At 38.4% G+C, this 25,741-nt stretch overlaps 1 protein-coding gene across 1 annotated transcript in view; it reads right to left on the bottom strand.

Annotated features, from left to right (window-relative positions):
- Positions 1-231: 231 nt before the first annotated feature.
- WWC2 (WW and C2 domain containing 2) overlaps positions 232-25,741 on the bottom strand; it is a 538,330-nt gene continuing 512,820 nt past the window's right edge. Inside the window, 2 exon segments of the mRNA XM_053700248.1 lie at positions 232-1,225; positions 18,981-19,108. Of these exon segments, the coding sequence (XP_053556223.1) occupies positions 1,159-1,225; positions 18,981-19,108 (195 nt within the window). The 3' untranslated portion in view covers positions 232-1,158.

The following is a 25,741-nucleotide window of genomic DNA, read 5'->3' as shown; positions in this document are numbered from 1 at the left end:
AAGGGCAGCAATATCCAGAAGTGAAGGCTCTAAACAGCAAAGTACAGATTATACCATGAGCCAATATTAACAGGTTCCAGTGCTAAACAGAGGAGCTGCAAGGTATTTCTTTACTTCACATATGTTTGTGATACTCCTCATCTCCTGATAACTTGATAAGGTAAATAAATGCAATAGGATGTAGATGGGAATGCAAAATATTACACGCAAAAAAAAAAAGAAAATACAAAGTGGAAGGGTCTTTTTTCTTTGTTGCATAGAAAAGAGGTTATTTTAAAACATATTACTTTTTTCATAAGGATGTTCCTGTACTGAAAAAATATATATAATTTTGCTAGATGATCAGCCAGTGAGCAACTGATCATCAATATGCACTTTCCACAATCTATTTAACAGCTTTAGTTTAATATTTTTTCACACAAAAAATATTTTAATACGGTTAAATAGTTTGCTTTTTTGTTTTAAATGTCCCTTGAACTAGTGCACCTAGCTGTAATGATGTGCCTTGCTGTGTTGTTTGTTATACTCGTTTTAAGTAACAATTTACTTATTTTAATGCTGGTGTATGCCCACCATGACGTACAAGTGCTCTTCTCATTATTATAGGATAATGAGTAACAAAGGAGTCAGGCTACTACAGAGGAACTTACAAGTACCTGTTGCGCAATGCAGCCTTTCATTTTTAAAAAAATATTTTTACTCCAAAAAAAAAAGTCAGTCTCTGGTGCAAAATTAGATTTCTTGGCTTGTTGGCCATTTTCACAGTTATCTTACATGAAAAGAGTGAAGATAATTAAACCAGTCTGTTGAATGTAATACGTTTGAGCATAGCACAGTTTAACTAGGTAGTTACTGTAACTGTTTCTTTGCTCCATTTTTACAAAGTATTAAGAATACATGCATACTGAACATACAAACTGTACAAAACCCCCAGAAGTGTACCAAATTACTCTACTTTGGTTTCTTGTTTTGCTTTTTTTTCCATTTGTTTTTGGTGTTTTTTCCTAGACATAATAGTTCGGTATGAGATATTTTACAAATTGTAGGCTAGTGTAAAAAAATATTATTTTTTTTATCATAAAAGCAAATAGCTATACTACAAAAAAGTTTATCTAAAAAGACGAGTGACGGGAAAAATACGGCTATGGAGAAAAAAAACTATACATCATCAGCTGATAGAGATGGTATGCTGATCTTTGCCCTAGTGAAGTATGCAATCTTCTCCCTGAAGAAGAAAAAAAACAGAGTACACTTTAAACATATAATATAAACAGTATAACAAGCGTATAATAGTGTACATATAATAAAGGCAGGATAATTAAATTGTTTAATTATTTATAAACATCCCAGAAATGTGGTTGCTGTAACACTGCTGTAATTAACATCCATCCATCCATCCATCTATCGATCTAATAAAACAAGAAATATATAGCATAGTATATTCATAGACAAATATGAATATATACACACATAAGGGAAATGGAGGGCACCCATTGTTGTCTTGAGACTTCAATCCAGAGAGCCAGGACCTAATTTTCTTTTAAAAATATAATTTATGCTTACCTGATACATTCTTTTCTTTCTTGGTAGTGAGAGTCCATTAATTTCTATTCTTACATATGAGAAATACAATACCTGGCCACCAGGAGAAGACAAAGACACCCCAAAGAAAGCATTGAACTATCTCTCCTACTTCCCCTCCCAGTAGTTCAAACCGAGGACAGAGAAAAGTAACAGAGATTTAAAAAAAGGGGGTATAGAAGTGCCAATAAGACTGCCACCGCTAATAAATCGGACGGGTTTGTGAACTTACACTACCAAGAAACAAAACAATTTATCAGGTAAGCATATATTATATTTTCTTTCTAATGGTAGTGAGAGTCCATGAATTACTATTATTACATATAGGAAACTATACCCAAGCTAAGAGTGGGATAATAAAAGGCGATGCAGTCCCTAATTACTGGATACTACTGCCTGAAGAACCTTCCACCCAAACAATGCCTCAGCTGAGGCAAAAACATCAAACCGATAGAATTTAGAGAATGTATGTAAAGAGGACCAGGTGGCAGCCTTACATATCTGTTCAACTGAAGCCTCATTCTTGAAAGCCCAAGATGTAGCCAAGTGGAGTGAACAGTAATACGAGCCGGAGGCTGCTGCCCATGCTTCCAAATAAGCCATACAACTAAGACTTCTCAACCAAAAAGACAAAGTAACCGCAGAGGGCTTCTGACCCCTGCGCTTACCAGAAAAAAGTACAAACAGGTACTAGATAGACTAAATTCCTTGGTAGCATGAATGTAGAAATTTAAAGCCTGAACCACATCTAAATTATGCAACATTCTCTCCTTAGAAGAACTAGGATCTGGGAAAAAGAGATGGAACAAATATTTCCTGATTTATGTTAGCTGAAGAAACCACCTTATGTAAAAAACAACCTTGGTCCTAAGAAAAGCCATATGAGAAATTAGATAAGGAGGATCACACTAAAGAGCAAACCGCTCCAAACCCGAAAGGCAGAAGAGTTAGCTAAGAAAAATAAAACCTTCCAAGATAGGAGTTTAATATCAAGACCATGCATAGGCTCGAAAGGAGCATGCTGTAACACTTTGAGAACAAAATTAAAACTCCAAGGAGGAGCTATAGGATTAAAAAAACGACCGGTCTTATTCTAACTAAAGCTTAAACAAAGGACTAAACATCAGGCAGCCGTGCCAACTTCTTGGTTAAAATAAAACCGAAAGGGCTGAATTCTTGATCCTTCACCAAGAAAAACCATGTTCCGCACACCAAGACAAATACACCTTCCACACCTTGTGGTGTATACATATAGTGACCGGTTTACGTGCCTGAATAAGGGTATCAATAACAGACTCTGAGAAGCCTCTCTGAGCTAGAATCATTCATTCAATCTCCATGCAGTCAACCTCAGAGAATCTAAATTTTGATGAAGAAAAGGACCCTAAAACTGAAGGTCCGGTCACGGAGGAAGATGCCACGGAGGAGCGGACGAAAATCTTATGAGATCTCCATACCAGGTCCTTTGTGACCACGCAAGAGCTATGAGAATCACAGATACTCCCTCCTGCTTCAACAGTGCGATTACATGCGGAAGAAGGACAGTCAGAGGAAGCAAATAAACAAGTTGATAATTCCAAGGTACTGCCAATACATCTATTAACTCTGCCTAAGAGCCGTATCTCTGAAGTTTGTGATTTAATAGAGAGGCCATAAGGTCTATTTCTGGAAGATCCCACCCCTGAGCGATCTCGTTGAATATTTCCTGGTTCAGAGCCCTCTCACCAGAGTGAAGAGTCTGTCTGCTTAAGTAATCCACTTCCCAGTTTTCCACTTCTGGAATGTGAATAGCTGATATCAGACATTGATGGCTCTCTGCCCATTTCAAAATGTGAGACCCTTCCTTCATGGCTAATACACTGTGAGTTCTCCCTTGATGATTGACATATGCCACCGTAATGATGATGTCCGATTGAAATTGGAAAGAACGCCCGGAACATATCTGGGACTATGTAGTTAAAGTGCCATAAAACATGCTGAGATCTGTGCAAATCCTAAAAGGGCTAATTAAGTAAAAATTGTTTGCATAAAAAAAATTGTTTAAAAAATGCTGGCAAGTATTTTAAAATCATTTAAAAAAATAAGCAAAATGACTTACATAGCCATGCTGTCTGGAGTAGTCTGATCCATCTCCCATTATCAGTGTTTAGCATCAGAAACACAGGCATTGTATTTCACAGCAGCTTATTTGCTTATAGGCGTGCTCCAGCAGATAATGAGTGTGTACTTCTGCATTCTAGCAAATCAAATGTAGAAATAGATGCAGCCATAAGAGGAATTGTGTGGAGAGAGGTAGAGCTGTATAATTCTGAAACTTAATAGAAAGGGTTAATGGTGAGGCACTGCTGTATAAATTTGCAGGTAAAGTAATTAAAGTACATATTATTATAATGTGTCTTTATCCCAACTTGTTATATGTCCCTTTAAGGCACTGAATATCGCTCTAAACTCCAGTATGTTTATGGGAAGAGACGCTTCCCGAGAGGACCAGACTACTTGAGCTCTCTGACTGCCCCCCAGCCGGACAAACTCCAGTCTGTGGTAATAATCTCCCAGGACGGGCACAAAAAACTCATGCTCCGAAGAAAGATTTCTAGAGGCATCCACCAAGACAGGGAACTTCTTGTGACCTGATCCAGTTCTATCACTGGAGATAGATTGGAGTGATCAATTCCATTTTCTGAGCATGCACAATTGTAGAGACCGCTAATGAAAGTGAGCAAACTTAATTGCTTCTGAGGCAGCTACCAAAGGCCCACTACCTCCATGCATTTTGCAACAGAAGGGCAAAGAGTAGATTAAAGAGCACAACAGGCCAACTGAAACTCACTCTCGTGTGAGGAGTAAGGGCGCTTACCAACTATGCATCTGAAGATACCAGTAACTTCTCTGTGTAAGTGACCGCTAATTCTAAATATGGAGCTTGCACCAATAGGTCGTCCAAATAATTGGTCTAGGAACGCAAACCTTAGAAACTTGAAGTGTTCCTTGTGGATTGAAACGTGAAGGTAAGAATCCTTCAGATCTATAGTGGTCATGAACTGTCCTTCCTGGGAAGGATGGACCTTATCTCCATCTTGAACAAGGGGACAGATAGGAATTTGTTTAAGCACTTTACGTCAAGAATCGGGTGGAGAGTTACCTCCCTCTTTGGGACCACAAAAAAGGTTTGAATAGTATCCCAAACCTCTTTCTGCATGAGGTACTGGGACAATGACTCCTAGGGAGGATAGATCCCTCATGCACCCCAGAAACCCTGGAAGACAGGTTTGAAAGGAGGAATCTGCCCCTGGGTGGATGAGACTTGAAAACCTATCTTGTATCCCTGAGCAATGACCTCCAGGACCCACCCCAAACCAAGCGTCTGAGAAGCCGCTGCCAGTTGAAACAAATATCCTGTATGTTGAAACATCTTTCTTAACAGAGTTTCTATCTTCTAATCCATTCTTATCCATGGGCTCTTTGAACGATAAACTATCCTCAAGCGTTTAGCAAGCATGGAGATAGTGCCATCCACCTTGGGGATGGAACCCAAAACTGCAATTGAGAGTCCGGGACCGGGAACAATTTCTTAAAGGAAGACCAAGGGGAAAAGGAAGAACAAATCCTTTCCCATTCATTCTTAATAATGTTCGCCATCATTACAGGAACCAGGAAAGTTTGTGGTACAACCCTGTCCTCGTAGACCTTATCTAATTTAGGAATCAAAAGGTTCCTCAGGCAATTTGGGCTCTGGAACCTCTAACGTATCCAAAACTTCTTTCTACAGAAAGCATAAATGTTCAATCCTAAATCTAAAGTCTGGTTCCTCCACAGCTGGAGGTTTAGAGGCAGCAGACTCCGACCCAGAAAGTGTGCCCTCTGAAGTATCAGAGGCGCTTTCATCATTGGATAATCTCGTATCAGATAAATCAAACAAACTAGTGGATGACCCCTGGGAAGGATAGCAATATTTGACCTTTCGCTTGGGCTTAGCAGTGCGAGGTAAAGCACTAAAGGCCGCAGACACCGCCGTTTGTAACAGCGCAGTAAAGTCTGGCAGTAAAAGGCCCCCTCCATATGGAGGATTAAGAGTGCTACGGGTAGCTGCATGTGTATTAGGAGATGACTGTAGGGTGCGCATCTCATGGGAGGGAGACTCCTCAGATGAGGATGGCTCAGTGGTATCAAACATATTAACCTTTTTTGACCTGATTACTTTATCAAGGCATGTGGAACATAGTACCGCGGCCTCCTCACAATACAGACAGGTATTAGACTTAGGTAAAGAGGGAATACCCTCTAACGCATCAGAATCCTCCTTAGCTTGCGTTTACAAAGCTGACTATTGATTAATAAGAAAGAACGGCACCTTTTTACCCCCGATGGCTGGGACACTCACTACCTCCTATGACCCAGGCAAAACAGAGAAACCGCTTCTTCTCCGGTAACCAGCACGGTCAGGAAAGAGGAAATAAAGTGTGACACCACCCGGTCACATTGTGCACAATGCAGGACCGCCCCTGCTATAAGAGCAAAAAAAGCATGCCAATCCTTTCAAGCTGTGCAGCTCAAAAAACTAAAGTAAAAACCTGTATGTTCCAACATCTGCCTGAGCACAAAAAAAAAATCTCACACATGCCGCAGCATAATAAAATACATTTATGTGAATAATCCCCACTGTTCAATAATCCCCCCAGGAGAATCCTTGATTCCATACAGATTAAAGGAGCCACACTGTGACCCTGTCTTATGGCGTTATCATATGTGTAAAAAATAAAATAATCTTACTAGAATCTATGCCGTGGAACAGAAACACAACCTCTCAAGTGTGACAGTATTGTAGCATCGCTCCTCACATGGACTTGAGTGATGGAAGCCGGCAGTGAAACTCGTCAACACTGATTGCTTAGGAGCTGTTCATATGAGTCTGGATAGGTTCACAGAAAGACTCTCCCTGCATCTCCAGACTCTTGTCAAAGCTCTCACTGAGAGGCTGACAAGTCTACTTAAAACTCCAGTCCCACTTTGAAGGGTAGATACCCTTCATAAGGAACTACTCCGAATCTTCTGACACTTCTCTGCCAACCTCCTGTGACGAAAGGCAAAGAATGACTGGGATAGGAAGGAAGTAGGGGGAGTATTTAAGCCTTTGGCTGGGGTGTATTTGCCTCCTCCTGGTGGCCAGGTTCAGTATTTCCCAACAGTAAGGAATGATGCTGTGTACTCTCTCTCACTGTCTCCTCCTGGTGGCTAGGTGTTGTATTTCCCATATGTAAGAAAAGGAATTTGTGGCCTCTCACTAACATTAGAAAGAAAACACGTTCACAAAGGCACAATCCTGTTTGAACATCTTTTATAAGGCTACAATATTGCAAAGGAGTGGTTTCATGTTTTATATTTTCTGTGCTATTTAAATCTATTTTTGGAAGTGAGGGAGGTCCCTTCTAATAGAAACCTGTGTTCTTCTTGTTGTTTTCAGTTGTATATCACACCAAACAGGAATATAGTGCTTTAAAAATCAACAAATTTAAATATTAAAAATACATTACTTTAAAATATAAAGGCCTAGATTTAGAGTTCGGCGGTAGCCGTCAAAACCAGCGTTAGAGGCTCCTAACGCTGGTTTTGGGCGCCCGCTGGTATTTGGAGTCAGTGATTAAAGGGTCTAACGCTCACTTTTCAGCCGCGACTTTTCCATACCGCAGATCCCCCTACGCCATTTGCGTAGCCTATCTTTTCAATGGGATCTTTCTAACGCTGGTATTTAGAGTCGTTTCTGCAGTGAGCGTTAGAGCTCTAACGACAAGATTCCAGCCGCCTGAAAATAGCAGGAGTTAAGAGCTTTCTGGCTAACGCCGGTTTATAAAGCTCTTAACTACTGTACCCTAAAGTACACTAACACCCATAAACTACCTATGTACCCCTAAACCGAGGTCCCCCCACATCGCCGCCACTCGATTAAAATTTTTAACCCCTAATCTGCCGACCGCCACCTACGTTATACTTATGTACCCCTAATCTGCTGCCCCTAACACCGCCGACCCCTGTATTATATCTATTAACCCCTAACTTGCCCCCCACAACGTCGCCGCAAGCTACTTAAAATAATTAACCCCTAATCTTCCGACCGCAAATCGCCGCCACCTACGTTATCCCTATGTACCCCTAATCTGCTACCCCTAACATCGCCGACCCCTATGTTATATTTATTAACCCCTAATCTGCCCCCCACAACGTCGCCGACACCTACCTACACTTATTAACCCCTAATCTGCCGAGCGGACCTGAGCGCTACTATAATAAAGTTATTAACCCCTAATCCGCCTCACTAACCCTATCATAAATAGTATTAACCCCCAATCTGCCCTCCCTAACATCGCCGACACCTACCTTCAATTATTAACCCCTAATCTGCCGACCGGAGCTCACCGCTATTCTAATAAATGTATTAACCCCTAAAGCTAAGTCTAACCCTAACACTAACACCCCCCTAAGTTAAATATAATTTTTATCTAACGAAATAAATTAACTCTTATTAAATAAATAATTCCTATTTAAAGCTAAATACTTACCTGTAAAATAAATCCTAATATAGCTACAATATAAATTATAATTATATTATACCTATTTTAGGATTAATATTTATTTTACAGGCAACTTTGTAATTATTTTAACCAGGTACAATAGCTATTAAATAGTTAAGAACTATTTAATAGTTACCTAGTTAAAATAATTACAAATTTACCTGTAAAATAAATCCTAACCTAAGATATAATTAAACCTAACACTACCCTATCAATAAAATAATTAAATAAACTACCTACAATTACCTACAATTAACCTAACACTACACTATCAATAAATTAATTAAACACAATTGCTACAAATAAATAACATTAAATAAACTATCTAAAGTACAAAAAATAAAAAAGAACTAAGTTACAGAAAATAATAAAATATTTACAAACATAAGAAAAATATTACAAGAATTTTAAACTAATTACACCTACTCTAAGCCCCCTAATAAAATAACAAAGCCCCCCAAAATAAAAAATTCCCTACCCTATTCTAAAATACAAATATTACAAGCTCTTTTACCTTACCAGCCCTGAACAGGGCCCTTTGCGGGGCGTGCCCCAAGAATTTCAGCTCTTTTGCCTGTAAAAAAAAACATACAATACCCCCCCCCCAACATTACAACCCACCACCCACATACCCCTAATCTAACCCAAACCCCCCTTAAATAAACCTAACACTACCCCCCTGATGATCTTCCTACCTTGTCTTCACCATGCCAGGTTCACCGATCCGTCCTGGCTCCAAGATCTTCATCCAACCCAAGCGGGGGCTAGACATCCACTGAAGAAGTCCAGAAGAGGGTCCAAAGTCTTCCTCCTATCCGGCAAGAAGAGGACATCCGGACCGGCAAACATCTTCTCCAAGCGGCATCTTCTATCTTCTTCCATCCGATGACGACCGGCTCCATCTTGAAGACCTCCAGCGCGGATCCATCCTCTTCTTCCGACGACTAGACGACGAATGACGGTTCCTTTAAGGGACGTCATCCAAGATGGCGTCCCTCGAATTCCGATTGGCTGATAGGATTCTATCAGCCAATCGGAATTAAGGTAGGAATTTTCTGATTGGCTGATGGAATCAGCCAATCAGAATATAGTTCAATCCGATTGGCTGATCCAATCAGCCAATCAGATTGAGCTCGCATTCTATTGGCTGATCGGAACAGCCAATAGAATGCGAGCTCAATCTGATTGGCTGATTGGATCAGCCAATCGGATTGAACTATATTCTGATTGGCTGATTCCATCAGCCAATCAGAAAATTCCTACCTTAATTCCGATTGGCTGATAGAATCCTATCAGCCAATCGGAATTCGAGGGACGCCATCTTGGATGACGTCCCTTAAAGGAACCGTCATTCGTCGTCTAGTCGTCGGAAGAAGAGGATGGATCCGCGCTGGAGGTCTTCAAGATGGAGCCGGTCGTCATCGGATGGAAGAAGATAGAAGATGCCGCTTGGAGAAGATGTTTGCCGGTCCGGATGTCCTCTTCTTGCCGGATAGGAGGAAGACTTTGGACCCTCTTCTGGACTTCTTCAGTGGATGTCTAGCCCCCGCTTGGGTTGGATGAAGATCTTGGAGCCAGGACGGATCGGTGAACCTGGCATGGTGAAGACAAGGTAGGAAGATCATCAGGGGGGTAGTGTTAGGTTTATTTAAGGGGGGTTTGGGTTAGATTAGGGGTATGTGGGTGGTGGGTTGTAATGTTGGGGGGGGGTATTGTATGTTTTTTTTTACAGGCAAAAGAGCTGAAATTCTTGGGGCATGCCCCGCAAAGGGCCCTGTTCAGGGCTGGTAAGGTAAAAGAGCTTGTAATATTTGTATTTTAGAATAGGGTAGGGAATTTTTTATATTGGGGGGCTTTGTTATTTTATTAGGGGGCTTAGAGTAGGTGTAATTAGTTTAAAATTGTTGTAATATTTTTCTTATGTTTGTAAATATTTTATTATTTTCTGTAACTTAGTTCTTTTTTATTTTTTGTACTTTAGATAGTTTATTTAATGTTATTTATTTGTAGCAATTGTGTTTAATTAATTTATTGATAGTGTAGTGTTAGGTTAATTGTAGGTAATTGTAGGTAGTTTATTTAATTATTTTATTGATAGGGTAGTGTTAGGTTTAATTATATCTTAGGTTAGGATTTATTTTACAGGTAAATTTGTAATTATTTTAACTAGGTAACTATTAAATAGTTCTTAACTATTTAATAGCTATTGTACCTGGTTAAAATAATTACAAAGTTGCCTGTAAAATAAATATTAATCCTAAAATAGGTATAATATAATTATAATTTATATTGTAGCTATATTAGGATTTATTTTACAGGTAAGTATTTAGCTTTAAATAGGAATTATTTATTTAATAAGAGTTAATTTATTTCGTTAGATAAAAATTATATTTAACTTAGGGGGGTGTTAGTGTTAGGGTTAGACTTAGCTTTAGGGGTTAATACATTTATTAGAATAGCGGTGAGCTCCGGTCGGCAGATTAGGGGTTAATAATTGAAGGTAGGTGTCGGCGATGTTAGGGAGGGCAGATTAGGGGTTAATACTATTTATGATAGGGTTAGTGAGGCGGATTAGGGGTTAATAACTTTATTATAGTAGCGCTCAGGTCCGCTCGGCAGATTAGGGGTTAATAAGTGTAGGTAGGTGTCGGCGACGTTGTGGGGGGCAGATTAGGGGTTAATAAATATAACATAGGGGTCGGCGATGTTAGGGCAGCAGATTAGGGGTACATAGGGATAACGTAGGTGGCGGCGGTTTACGGAGCGGCAGATTAGGGGTTAAAAGTGTAATGCAGGGGTCAGCGATAGCGGGGGGCGGCAGATTAGGGGTTAATAAGTGTAAGGTTAGGGGTGTTTAGACTCGGGGTACATGTTAGGGTGTTAGGTGCAGACGTAGGAAGTGTTTCCCCATAGGAAACAATGGGGCTGCGTTAGGAGCTGAACGCTGCTTTTTTGCAGGTGTTAGGTTTTTTTTCAGCTCAAACAGCCCCATTGTTTCCTATGGGAGAATCGTGCACGAGCACGTTTTTGATGCCGGCCGCGTCCGTAAGCAACTCTGGTATCGAGAGTTGCATTTGCGGTAAAAATGCTCTACGCTCCTTTTTTGGAGCCTAACGCAGCATTTGTTTGAACTCTCGATACCAGAGTTAAATTTATGGTGCGGCCAGAAAAAAACCCGCGGAGCGTTAACAGCCCTTTTACCGCCGAACTCTAAATCTAGGCCTAAGTGTCTCAATATAGGCATTGAGCTACCATGCTCAGTATGCCAATCATGTCCATATACAAGTGGCATTCATATTGTTTAGCAATGAGCAGGATGGACTTGGATTCCAATAGGTTAATCTCACACATGTAAATTACCATTTCCTTTAAACACTGAAAAAAGGGGTTAATTCAAAATAACTTTACTGTCCTTAAAAGCTGTGAAAGTGCCATTAAATATGCTAGTTTCAGGTGGATTCTCAGGTTATATACTGACAACAAGTACTTAACACACAAAAACTCATTTTCAGAAACATATCTATTAAAAACACGTTCGCAGCTGTGAGTTTTTAATTTGCCGGTCCATTTGCGAAAGTGATCACTCTAAAAACATTTTGACCAATTTGTCCAAAAACCAAGAAGCCTTATCGGGAGCAAATAGCCAATAGATTGTAACTGACCTTGTAGGTAGAAGCAATAAAGCAAAAATGACATGCTTAACATTACATTAGTATATGATCATTTGCAGAGAGAGAGAGAGAGAGAAATAACTCATTGTGAAGTTCATTAACAAATCTAGACAGGCCAGTAGGCCTGTTATTCCCACAGAATACTCCAAAGCATCGCTGTTCACACAGTTTATAAGCTTAGCTAGGGTTAAAGCAGTGATTCATAACTATCCCAGGACAGACTGTTTCATGGTTATCGCCACTCATCAGCTGGGAGAAAGTTTGAATCACTGCTGGGTGAAGTTGTTTCCGGGCAAAACACAACAACACAATGAGTTATTTTCTCTATATTTTGTGCGTAGTGGAGGATTTTAAACTCACCTTTTTCCTCCCCCTAATTTAAAATGTTGTTATTTATATATATATATATATATATATATATATATATATATATATATATATATATATATATATATATATATATATATATATAGCAAAAGATAGAAGACAGCACTCTCTGGTCTTAAATACAAAGGTTGTTTTATTTGTAGTGATGTTTCAGGGAAAGCTTCCCCTTCTTCAGACCGGTCTAAAACAACCTTTGTATTTACGACCAGAGAGTGCTGTCTTCTATCTTTTGCTATTATTACCCACATTCATGCACCCTGGCAAATCGTGATACTGTTCGTGAGAGTGCACTTGTCCTACTAACCTATATATATTTATCAAACCTTTTTAAGAGAGATAGAATTATGAATTTCGACAAATGTCATAAAGAAAGTAAGGGATTTCAGCACTCTTTTGTTGAGAAAAAGGTCATATAAATTTATTTATTTCAGAAAAAGATCCAACAAGCAGCGGACCTCTGTCCCATCAATGAGCAGAAACCTGCACATAATGAAAACACATTTAAAATGGATGCCTAGCACATAATATTGACTGGCCAGTCTAATCTAATGTTAACTCAAACAGATAAAGTACCTCATATAGCAGACAGCTATATAGAGAAAATGCAAAAACGTCTGCTCCTAAAATAGCAATGAAATGAAAGCAGTAATATGTAAATACATAGTAGCAGATTTACACAGATATCTCTATAGCATAATCGCATAAAACAACAACATACAGCTGCCGCTGACTTTCTCAGCTTGGTTAGCAAGATATAGCAGTCCCAAAGATGTATAGCAAGAGTTAACTATGAAAGTCTATTTGAACTTCTCTTGCTAGCTTAGCAGATATCATTCTGCACACATATAGCACCATTGTAGAAACAAACATGTCCCGTATTAGTGAAACAGCAAACAAATATCTTCAGTATTTCTTTCCATATTGCTCTCAACTTAAAAGTTACTGTAAAAATCATATATTTTAGGTTACCGTTTCTTCAGGTGAGTCCCCTGTTATATCTCCCGGTATACATATACTGCGCTTAGTCCAGCGCTACTCCGCCTCTTCAAGGCTGTATGTCTTCTTCCAGGGCAGACTACACAAAGCAGAGGTGCTCACATCCAGGCTGTGAGCGGTTGCTTCCAGTCCCTTTATCTTTCACTCGTGCATATTCTCATACACAGGCAGGGATCTTTTCGGGTCCAGCAAACAAACGGCTCACTTTTCCTCCGCCATCTCTGGGGCGCTCAGGTGTGCACTGCGTACAATCAAGAGCTGACTCATGCTTGTGAACAGGTGTTGTCTTTCGCTGCTTCAGGTGCTTTATTATCTTGGTGCAAAGCAATCTGTGGGATTCCTCATGCCAATGGTCAATCTGTGTGGCATCACAGGGAGCATGCCTACGTACGTTTCACCCCTATATTGCTCCAAACATATCGGGGCTTCATCAGGGCTGATTTGTTCAGGCTTAGGTGCTTCCTTTAATACCCAAAACTCCTCCTCTATTCATTACATCATTGTAGAAGAGGCATACCTAGAACATTTTCGTGATCATAGGTACCGTAATACCTGATCTAGATAAGATTATGGTATATACATAATTGTACCCTTTAATGTATCATCAAAACGCACAGGATATGACAAACACCATGACAGATTTTATTATTTTCTAGTTCTTAATATACCTAGAGAAATGAAGCGAACTCCAACCTCTCATTTAAACCTCTAGGATATCTAGTTTTTAGCATATAGATCCAACAAGTCTCTTTCTGTAAATAACATTGTATCATTATCACCACCTCTATTATTCACAATACCCTTATCAATCCCCATTATTTTTAGCTGCGATGCATCAGATTGATGGCACTGTGTGAAATGTCTAGCTATGGTAGGATGGCGTTCACCATGTCAGATGAGGTGTGGGAAGCTGAATTGAATGAATCGCTCTCACAAAGTAGCAGCATAGAAATAAATGACACAAACAACGAGTCTTTAAATGTATTTTCATCTTTTAAAAAATATAGACAATGCCTAAATAGACAAATAAAGATCAGAGCAGAAAATTCAAGTTTGAACAACTATGTAAAAAATAAAATTATACACAGAGGCCTACGCCTTTTATTGGATCCTGGTGCAAGAACTAAGGAAGATGAGGAAGGGGATGCATTCTTAACAGAATGGAATGGGAAGCTATCCACACTTTCATTAGATCTAATGGGTATGATGATATCTAGAAATGACAAAAGACTAGAGAAGGTAAAAATTGAAGCGGATCTAGCTTTGGCAAATGTAAATTTATTTGAAAAGGACAAAAACTTTGAGAAACTAAATGAGGAGACAAAAAATAGTATATCTAGGTTACAAGCAGATATAAAGTTAAGAAAGTGTCGAAAATTATTAAGAGACCAGGAGGACTATAGGAAGGATAGGGTTTATGTATACAAATCTCAAAAAGAATCATATGATTCAGGCACAGATGCCTCTGATGTAGAGGCTGACAATGTATCAAAAAACCCACCAGGCCCCTACTTAAAAGATGGAGAAGAAGGGGCGGGAGAAAGAGGAAGAGGTCAAAGCAATTAATCTACAAGAGAGAGGAGATATCCAATGAGGCAGACAAGAGGGAGAAGGGATTATTACAATCAGGAGAGATCTTTGGAAAGGGGAAGATCGAGGAGAGGCAGGTTCAGGGACTACTAGAAACTCATAATACAGATGAGATGCAAATAGTAAATCTTTCGAAGTTTCCACTAAATCTTGCACACATAAGTCTGTTGAAAAAAAGGTCTGTCCTTTAGCCCTGTAGCAAAGTTGAACAAATTTGAAGTTACGAAGGATCTAAATTTATTTGCTAGAAAAATAGTTCTGTCCCAAACAATGGACAAAGGAAGTTCTAAAAATAAAACTTTAACAACAAGTGATCTAGCTTCCCTAGATACATTAAACTGCCTTTTAGAAGAGAATGAATCAAGTAAGGCTGAACATAATGATCCCCTTATCACAACAGACTTTAAACCAAAATCAAGCTATATGCCCTCTCTAGCCTCAGTACCTTCAGTAAATCTTTTTCTCAAATTGGTAGAAAAAGACATTGAAAAGTTGCCAGAAAATATGATAATTAATGATAACTTAACCAGAAGTGAAAGAAAGGCTCTCAGGGATCTCATGTTGGCCCCCAACATTGTGATCAAGCCTGCGGATAAGGGCGGCAATCTCGTCATAATGGATGAATCCATGTATGTTAGAGAAGTCAAACGACAATTGAGTGTTGGGGACCAATATGAGAAACTTGGAGGGAACCCCTTAAAATAGGTACAAAATAGTCTCTATCGATTACTTTATGATGCGAAACAGAAAGGAATAGTAACATTCAAATAATTTTCTTTTCTTTATCAACAATACCCAATTTTGCCTGTGTTTTATGTGATACCGAAACTTCACAAAAATTTACAGTGCCCACCAGGGCGTCCAATTGTAGCAGGAATTGGCAGTATCACAGAAAACATAGGTAACTATGTTGATCATTTCTTGAGACCCTTTCTAACCACTTTGCCATCCTATATTAAGGACACAGGGGATCTTCTCAAAAAACTGGATGGAATAAAAGTCAGTACAGAAACTCTCTTAGTATCCCTCGATGTGGAGGGTTTATATTCATCTATCCCTCACAAAGAGGGTTTGAAAGCAGTTGAACACTATTTAGATTCAAGGGGTCCTAAATATAGACACCATACAGTATTTGTAGTATCCCTGCTTAGGTTTATCCTAGAAAATAATATGTTTGTCTTTGACAACATTATGTACAGACAAAAAAAGAGGTACGGCAATGGGGGCGGTATGTGCCCCCACCTATGCTTGCTTGCATCTAGGAGCATGGGAAATGGAAATCTATGAGAAATATAGTAGCATCATTGAGGAGAACTTCGTCCTTTGGATTCGCTATGTGGATGACGTTCTCCTCTTATGGGATGGACCCTTGAATGTGTTAGAAACTTTTATCATGGATTTGAACAAAAATGACAAAAACATTTTGTTAACTCATCAAATTGATAAAAATAGTCTTTCCTTTTTGGATATCTTGATAAGTAAAGAAGGTGACTCAATAGTAACAGAAAACTATAGGAAGCAGACAGCGACCAATAGCATTCTACAGGCACAAAGCAGCCATCCTGAACACCTTAAAAGAGGCATTCCTTTTGGACAATTTCTTAGATTGAAACGAAATTGTTCTTCCAAAAGGAAATATAAAAAACATGCTGATCTGATGAAAAATAGATTCCTAGACAGAGGGTACTCAAAAAAAGTTGTCAATAGAGCTATATCTAAAGTTGAAAAATTGGATAGAGACGAGGTGCTCTATAGAAGCAAGGATAAAATAAACCAAAAGGAGAATATAAGATTTGTTTCAAACTATAATTGCCAATAGGAAACCATCCAGTCAATTCTGCAAAAACACTGGCATCTTCTAACATATGAAGATAAAATCAAAGATAAGGTGGGGAATTTCCCCCAGATGGTAGCACGAAAATCACCAAACTTAAAAGACCATCTAGTGAAAAGTATGTACAATAGAAGTCCATCAAGTGCAGATTGGCTGAGAAAGGACAGAGGGGTGAAAGGTAATTACCCTTGTGGCCAATGTGTTTACTGCCCCTTTATGGAAAAGGCAAAAAAGTTTTCAGCAGGTAACAGTAGAGAATATGAGGTTAAATATTTCTTTAACTGTAACTCAGTGGGTGTAGTGTATTTAATACACTGCTCCTGCCCCAAATTCTATGTAGGAAAAATGAAAAGGTTTTTGAAAGATCGAATTCAAGAACATAGAGATGACATCTCACACAATAGAGACACTACCATAGCTAGACATTTCACACAGTGCCATCAATCTGATGCATCGCAGCTAAAAATAATGGGGATTGAAAAGGGTATTGTGAATAATAGAGGTGGTGATAATGATACAATGTTATTACAGAAAGAGACTTGTTGGATCTATATGCTAAAAACTAGATATCCTAGAGGTTTAAATGAGAGGTTGGAGTTCGCTTCATTTCTCTAGGTATATTAAGAACTAGAAAATAATAAAATCTGTCATGGTGTTTGTCATATCCTGTGCGTTTTGATGATACATTGAAGGGTACAATTATGTATATACCATAATCTTATCTAGATCAGGTATTACGGTACCTATGATCACGAAAATGTTCTAGGTATGCCTCTTCTACTATGATGTAATGAATAGAGGAGTTTTGGGTATTAAAGGAAGCACCTAAGCCTGAACAAATCAGCCCTGATGAAGCCCCGATATGTTTGGAGCAATATAGGGGTGAAACGTACGTAGGCATGCTCCCTGTAATGCCACACAGATTGACCATTGGCATGAGGAATCCCACAGATTGCTTTGCACAAAGATAATAAAGCACCTGAAGCAGCGAAAGACAACACCTGTTCACAAGCGTGAGTCAGCTCTTGATTGTACGCAGCGCACACCTGAGCGCCCCAGAGATGGCGGAGGAAAAGTGAGCCGTTTGTTTGCTGGACCCGAAAAGATCCCTGCCTGTGTATGAGAATATGCACGAGTGAAAGATAAAGGGACTGGAAGCAACCGCTCACAGCCTGGATGTGAGCACCTCTGCTTTGTGTAGTCTGCCCTGGAAGAAGACATACAGCCTTGAAGAGGCGGAGTAGCGCTGGACTAAGCGCAGTGTATGTATACCGGGAGATATAACAGGGGACTCACCTGAAGAAACGGTAACCTAAAATATATGATTTTTACAGTATATCAACCTGCCAGTAACTTTTAAGTTGAGAGCAATATGGAAAGAAATACTGAAGATATTTGTTTGCTGTTTCACTAATACGGTACATGTTTGTTTCTACAATGGTGCTATATGTGTGCAGAATGATATCTGCTAAGCTAGCAAGAGAAGTTCAAATAGACTTTCATAGTTAACTCTTGCTATACATCTTTGGGACTGCTATATCTTGCTAACCAAGCAGAGAAAGTCAGCGGCAGCTGTATGTTGTTGTTTTATGCGATTATGCTATAGAGATATCTGTGTAAATCTGCTACTATGTATTTACATATTACTGCTTTCACTTCATTGCTATTTTAGGAGCAGACGTTTTTGCATTTTCTCTATATAGCTGTCTGCTATATGAGGTACTTTATCTGTTTGAGTTAACATTAGATTAGACTGGCCAGTCAATATTATGTGCTAGGCATCCATTTTAAATGTCTTTTCATTATGTGCAGGTTTCTGCTCATTGATGGGACAGAGGTCCGCTGCTTGTTGGATCTTTTTCTGAAATAAATAAATTTATATGACTTTTTCTCAACAAAAGAGTGCTGAAATCCCTTACTTTCTTTATGACATTTGTCGAAATTCATAATTCTATCTCTCTTAAAAAGGTTTGATAAATCTAAATTTATAAGGGTCTGCACCAATTGATGTGACTACATCGAATTATTTATACTATTGTAAACAAAAGTGTATATATATTATCTCTCCCCTCCTATTCTTATATTTGTATTTATATAACCTATATATATATATATATATATATATATATATATATATAAAACCTTTCTATTTAATGTGTGTGAAATATAGCCTTATATTACCATGTTCCATGGATAAAGTTACATTTCTTTAAGACAAGCATTACATAGCTTTAGAACATTTCATGGTCTTTCTCCACATCATGCTATGCTCTTTGTTAGAACAAAAAAACGCTATAAGGAACTGGTCAGTAATGCTGCGCAAGCAATTAAATGCAATGAAACAAGGTATCTCACCTGAAAGACTGTACTTGTAGAGGTACTTTCTGGCTCTGTTCCCGCAGTCTGCAAACATCCTTAGAGGCCTTTCTCATTAATTTTTCAGCATTAAGGCCTTGCTTTTGTTCTTCTTTTGATTGTTCAGCCTGGAGAGAAAATAAAATCCATAACATGTTACAATGTCTAAAAGCACCCGCTGTCCGCAGGCGCTGCTTCCTGACATTTATGCCTGAACATTACTTTACGACTTTTTAGTAAATATTACAAAAACAGAAAAAAAAAATTGATTGGCAAAAGCATCCAATGGCTCAAAACAGATACATCTGCCTGTGATAAAACATGGTCAGATGATGATGTCCACGCAAAAAAATGTAAATATCATCACTATATGGCAGAAGTTTTGCAAGAACATTTTCCATTTGCAAGGACACTAGATGGCAGCACAATTTCCTGCTATGTAGTCCTTCAAATGCCTACCTAGGTAGAGCTTCAACACAGAATATCACGGGAACAAAGCAGATGTGATGTTTCATATCCCTTTAAACAGAAACTTTAGATAGAATTTTCCTCAAAGAGCATTTTATTTACAAAAAATCCTATTTAAAGTGATGGAAATGCTAGGCTTTACCATTGGAACAAATAAATGGGACTTTATGTCATGAAGTGTAAAATATTTTATTTGTTTGCAACGTTCGCCGCACTAAGCATTCGCCGCAGCCCACAGCAGAATCCTATTTGGCTGAGAGGTGACGTTTTCACCTCTTAGCCAATAGCCATGCAGGAAATACGGATTGGCGCCAGCTTGCGCTATATTTCCTTTACGGCTATTGGCTAACAGGTGGAAATGTCACCTCTCAGCCAAATAGCGTTCTGCCGTGGGCTGCCTTAGCAGCTCAGTGCGGCGATTACTGCAAACAAATAACGGAGCTTCATGACTGAAAGTCCCCTTTATTTGTTCCAATGGTAAATCCTAGTGTTTCAGAAATACTAGGATTTACAATCACTTTAAATAAATTCATAAAAATTTAAAAAATCTGATCTTTCTTTAAATCATTATTATGATAACATAACAAAAATCAAATTGCGTTTACAGGTATATCAAAAGTATGAGATTATATTATAAAATGTTTAGTAAACACACTTTGCGATCTACATTCCCTATTGTTTTTGCTCAATTTTATCTGTAATTTAACTCTGAAAATAGTTTTTTTTAACTTCCACTTATATATGCAAACAAAGTAAAATATCAATAAAATGGAAAATAACTATATCTATTATACTAATAGAGTTCATTCATTGTTCATGAAAGAATCTTAAAACATTTTGAAATAGTTAAAGGGACACTGAACCCAAATTTTTTCTTTTGTGATTCACATAGAGAATGAATTTTTAAGCAACTTTCTAATTTACTCCTTTTATCAAATTTTCTTCATTCTCTTGGTATCTTTATTTAAAATGCAAGACTGTAAGTTTAGATTACGACCCATTTTTGATGAACAACCTGGGTTGTTCTTGCTGATTGGTGGATAAATTCATCCACCAATACAAAAAGTGCTGTCCAGAGGTCTAACCCAAAAAAAAAACCTTAGATGCCTTTGTTTTCAAATAAAGATAGCAAGAGAACGAAGAAAAAATAATAATAGGAGTAAATTAGAAAGTTGCTTAAAATTGCATGCTCTATCTGAATCACGAAATAAAAAAATTGGGTTCAGTGTCCCTTTAATGTGCATCATCTTCAAAAGACCAAAGTAATACACAAGTATCATGTAGCATATGCTTTAAAATAATTTATTTTATGCTTGTATCAAGGTATGTCCGCTGACATTTTTCATCTGCAGAGAGAAAGGTAACATCTGGCATAAAGTCACCAGCAGTTAGTGATTCCCTCTACTCATATGCACCAGCTTAAAGGGATAATGAAGTCACATAAATGTCTTGCAATATTTCTAACACTAAAGTTCACAAATAAGGATACAAAAATCTTTACTATATAAAACTAAGGGCCCCTTCTAGTTCTTCTACAGAAAGTGAAGAGATTCTTTTTTCTGATATTCAAATTGTGTGTGAAAAGAATAAGTCTCTGCACCCCACAAACAAAAGCCAACAGCAGAGGGTGTCCATATAGACTTACGTACGGTTCCTACTGACCACCCCCTCGCCAAAGTAAGTCATTTTTTTTTTTACTGAGAGGCAGTGGTATCATTTAAACAACTTAACATCTAGCAAGTTTCCAATTTATTATCAAATTTTCTTCTTTCTTGTGGTATTTCTTGTTGAAGAGACACATAGGAAAGTGTCTGGAGCATTACATGGTAGGAAATAGTGTTGTCATCTAGTGCTCTTGCAAAGCTGCTGCAATATAGTGCTCCAGACACATGCACGCTCCTGAGTTTACACCCCTGATTTTCATCCAAAGATACTAAGAGAATGAAGAAAATGTGATATCGGAAGTAAATTAGAATGTTGTTTAAAATTGTATGCCTATTTGATCATGTCCCTTTGATCCAAAAGGTTCGTCACAGCCAAAATTGGAATGCACATAGATGCATCTGTTTTGAATAGAAGGGTTTTTGTGATATATTAACAGAAATGCTTCTAATAAAAGCTATAGCTGTTTCAAATGTATATTTAAGTATCCACCATGCACCAGCATTTTAAACACAGCACTTTCTCAGAGAGCGTTTTACTAGAAGCATTTTCTCCAATACATGTATATTGCAAATATGTTTTTATTCAAAGATGCAATTCATCAATGTGCACTTAAAGGGACAGTCAAGTCCAAAAAAACTTTTATGATTCAAATAGGGCATGTAATTTTAAACAACTTTCTAATTTACTTTTATCACCAATTTTGCTTTGTTCTCTTGGTATTCTTAGTTGAAAGAAAACCTAGGAGGTTCATATGCTAATTTCATAGACCTTGCCTCTAATCTTAGACCTGCCTCTAATCTGAATGCATTTTGACCACTAGAGGGTATTAGTTCATGTGTTTCATATAGATAAGATTGAGCGCATGCCTGTGAAGTTACCTAGGAGTGAGCACTGATTGGCTAAAATGCATGTCTGTCAAAAGAACTGAAATAAGGGGCAGTTTGCAGAGACTTAGATACAAGGTAATCACAGAGGTAAAAGGTATATTAATATAACAGTGTTGGTTATTCAAAACTGTCGAATGGGTAATAAAGGGATTATCTTTCTTTTTAAACAACAATTCTGGTGTTGACTGTCCCTTTAAATTTTGAGTGGAATGTCCCTTTTAAGCTTTAGCTTTATAAATATATAAAGTAATTTCAGTGACGTTACCATTATATGAATACAAGCTCACATACTTTAGTACAAGCCTAGTAAGTACCAATAGTTGCACCACACGACCTACATAGCATATTTTGCATTTAAAGAAGTATGATTTATATATTTTGTATGAGAAAAAGTTATTTGATGCCGGAAAATATACAGAAAGGCTATAGTGCATATTTGGACATTGAATGCAAATTTTAAACTGGATACTTTTAAATTTAGACTTCAAGTTACTCAATATACTTTTCTTTGCAATATAAATTGTAATATACATTTCTTTGTCAGGTTATAAAACTATCCGCTAGATTACGGGTTGTGCGTTAGGGTAAAAAAACATAATTTATGTAAGAACTTAGCTGATAAATTCATTTCTTTCATATTAGCAAGAGTCCATGAGCTAGTGACGTATGGGATATACATTCCTACCAGGAGGGGCAAACTTTCCCAAACCTCAAAATGCCTATAAATACACCCCTCACCACACCCACAATTCAGTTTAACGAATAGCCAAGAAGTGGGGTGAAAAAAAGTGCGAAAGCATATAAAATAAGGAATTGGAATAATTGTGCTTTATACAAAATCATAACCACCACAAAAAAGGGCGGGCCTCATGGACTCTTGCTAATATGAAAGAAATGAATTTATCAGGTAAGTTCTTAAATAAATTATGTTTTCTTTCATGTAATTAGCAAGAGTCCATGAGCTAGTGACGTATGGGATAATGATTACCCAAGATGTGGATCTTTCCACACAAGAGTCACTAGAGAGGGAGGGATAAAATAAAGACAGCCAATTCCTGCTGAAAATAATCCACACCCAAAATAAAGTTTAACGAAAAACATAAACAGAAGATTCAAACTGAAACCGCTGCCTGAAGTACTTTTCTACCAAAAACTGCTTCAGAAGAAGAAAATACATCAAAATGGTAGAATTTAGTAAAAGTATGCAAAGAGGACCAAGTTGCTGCTTTGCAAATCTGATCAACCGAAGCTTCATTCCTAAACGCCCAGGAAGTAGAAACTGACCTAGTAGAATGAGCTGTAATTCTCTGAGGCGGAGTTTTACCCGACTCAACATAGGCAAGATGAATTAAAGATTTCAACCAAGATGCCAAAGAAATGGCAGAAGCTTTCTGGCCTTTTCTAGAACCGGAAAAGATAACAAATAGACTAGAAGTCTTTCGGAAAGATTTAGTAGCTTCAACATAATATTTCAAAGCTCTAACAACATCCAAAGAATGCAACGATTTCTCCTTAGAATTCTTAGGATTAGGACATAATGAAGGAACCACAATTTCTCTACTAATGTTGTTGGAATTCACAACTTTAGGTAAAAATTCAAAAGAAGTTCGCAACACCGCCTTATCCTGATGAAAAATCAGAAAAGGAGACTCACAAGAAAGAGCAGATAATTCAGAAACTCTTCTGGCAGAAGAGATGGCCAAAAGGAACAAAACTTTCCAAGAAAGTAATTTAATGTCCAATGAATGCATAGGTTCAAACGGAGGAGCTTGAAGAGCCCCCAGAACCAAATTCAAACTCCAAGGAGGAGAAATTGACTTAATGACAGGTTTTATACGAACCAAAGCTTGTACAAAACAATGAATATCAGGAAGAATAGCAATCTTTCTGTGAAAAAGAACAGAAAGAGCAGAGATTTGTCCTTTCAAGGAACTTGCGGACAAACCTTTATCTAAACCATCCTGAAGAAACTGTAAAATTCTCGGAATTCTAAAAGAATGCCAAGAAAAATGATGAGAAATACACCAAGAAATATAAGTCTTCCAGACTCTATAATATATCTCTCTAGATACAGATTTACGAGCCTGTAACATAGTATTAATCACAGCGTCAGAGAAACCTCTTTGACGAAGAATCAAGCGTTCAATCTCCATACCTTTAAATTTAAGGATTTCAGATCCTGATGGAAAAAAGGACCTTGTGACAGAAGGTCTGGTCTTAACGGAAGAGTCCACGGTTGGCAAGAGGCCATCTGGACAAGATCCGCATACCAAAACCTGTGAGGCCATGCCGGAGCTACCAGCAGAACAAACGAGCATTCCTTCAGAATCTTGGAGATTACTCTTGGAAGAAGAACTAGAGGCGGAAAGATATAGGCAGGATGATACTTCCAAGGAAGTGATAATGCATCCACTGCCTCCGCCTGAGGATCCCGGGATCTGGACAGATACCTGGGAAGTTTCTTGTTTAGATGGGACGCCATCAAATCTATTTCTGGAAGTTCCCACATTTGAACGATCTGAAGAAATACCTCTGGGTGAAGAGACCATTCGCCCGGATGCAACGTTTGGCGACTGAGATAATCCGCTTCCCAATTGTCTACACCTGGGATATGAACCGCAGAGATTAGACAGGAGCTGGATTCCGCCCAAACCAAAATTCGAGATACTTCTTTCATAGCCAGAGGACTGTGAGTTCCTCCTTGATGATTGATGTATGCCACAGTTGTGACATTGTCTGTCTGAAAACAAATGAACGATTCTCTCTTCAGAAGAGGCCAAAACTGAAGAGCTCTGAAAATTGCACGGAGTTCCAAAATATTGATCGGTAATCTCACCTCCTGAGATTCCCAAACTCCTTGTGCCGTCAGAGATCCCCACACAGCTCCCCAACCTGTGAGACTTGCATCTGTTGAAATTACAGTCCAGGTCGGAAGCACAAAAGAAGCCCCCTGAATTAAACGATGGTGATCTGTCCACCACGTTAGAGAGTGTCGAACAATCGGTTTTAAAGATATTAATTGAGATATCTTTGTGTAATCCTTGCACCATTGATTCAGCATACAAAGCTGAAGAGGTCGCATGTGAAAACGAGCAAAGGGGATCGCGTCCGATGCAGCAGTCATAAGACCTAGAATTTCCATGCATAAGGCTACCGAAGGGAATGATTGTGACTGAAGGTTTCGACAAGCTGCCATCAGTTTTAGACGTCTCTTGTCTGTTAAAGACAGAGTCATGGACACTGAATCTATTTGGAAACCCAGAAAGGTTACCCTTGTCTGAGGAATCAATGAACTTTTTGGAAAATTGATCCTCCAACCATGATCTTGAAGAAACAACACAAGTCGATTCGTATGAAATTCTGCTAAATGTAAAGACTGAGCAAGTACCAAGATATCGTCCAAATAAGGAAATACCACAATACCCTGTTCTCTGATTACAGACAGGAGGGCACCGAGAACCTTTGTAAAAATTCTTGGAGCTGTAGCTAGGCCAAACGGCAGAGCCACAAACTGGTAATGCTTGTCCAGAAAAGAGAATCTCAGGAACCGATAATGATCTGGATGAATCGGAATATGCAGATATGCATCCTGTAAATCTATTGTGGACATATAATTCCCTTGCTGAACAAAAGGCAGGATAGTCCTTACAGTTACCATCTTGAACGTTGGTATCCTTACATAACGATTCAATATTTTTAGATCCAGAACTGGTCTGAAGGAATTCTCCTTCTTTGGTACAA

This window comes from Bombina bombina, chromosome 2 (assembly GCF_027579735.1).
Source record: "Bombina bombina isolate aBomBom1 chromosome 2, aBomBom1.pri, whole genome shotgun sequence".
NCBI lineage: Eukaryota > Metazoa > Chordata > Amphibia > Anura > Bombinatoridae > Bombina > Bombina bombina.
This window is presented reverse-complemented; position numbering and strand designations above follow the sequence as displayed.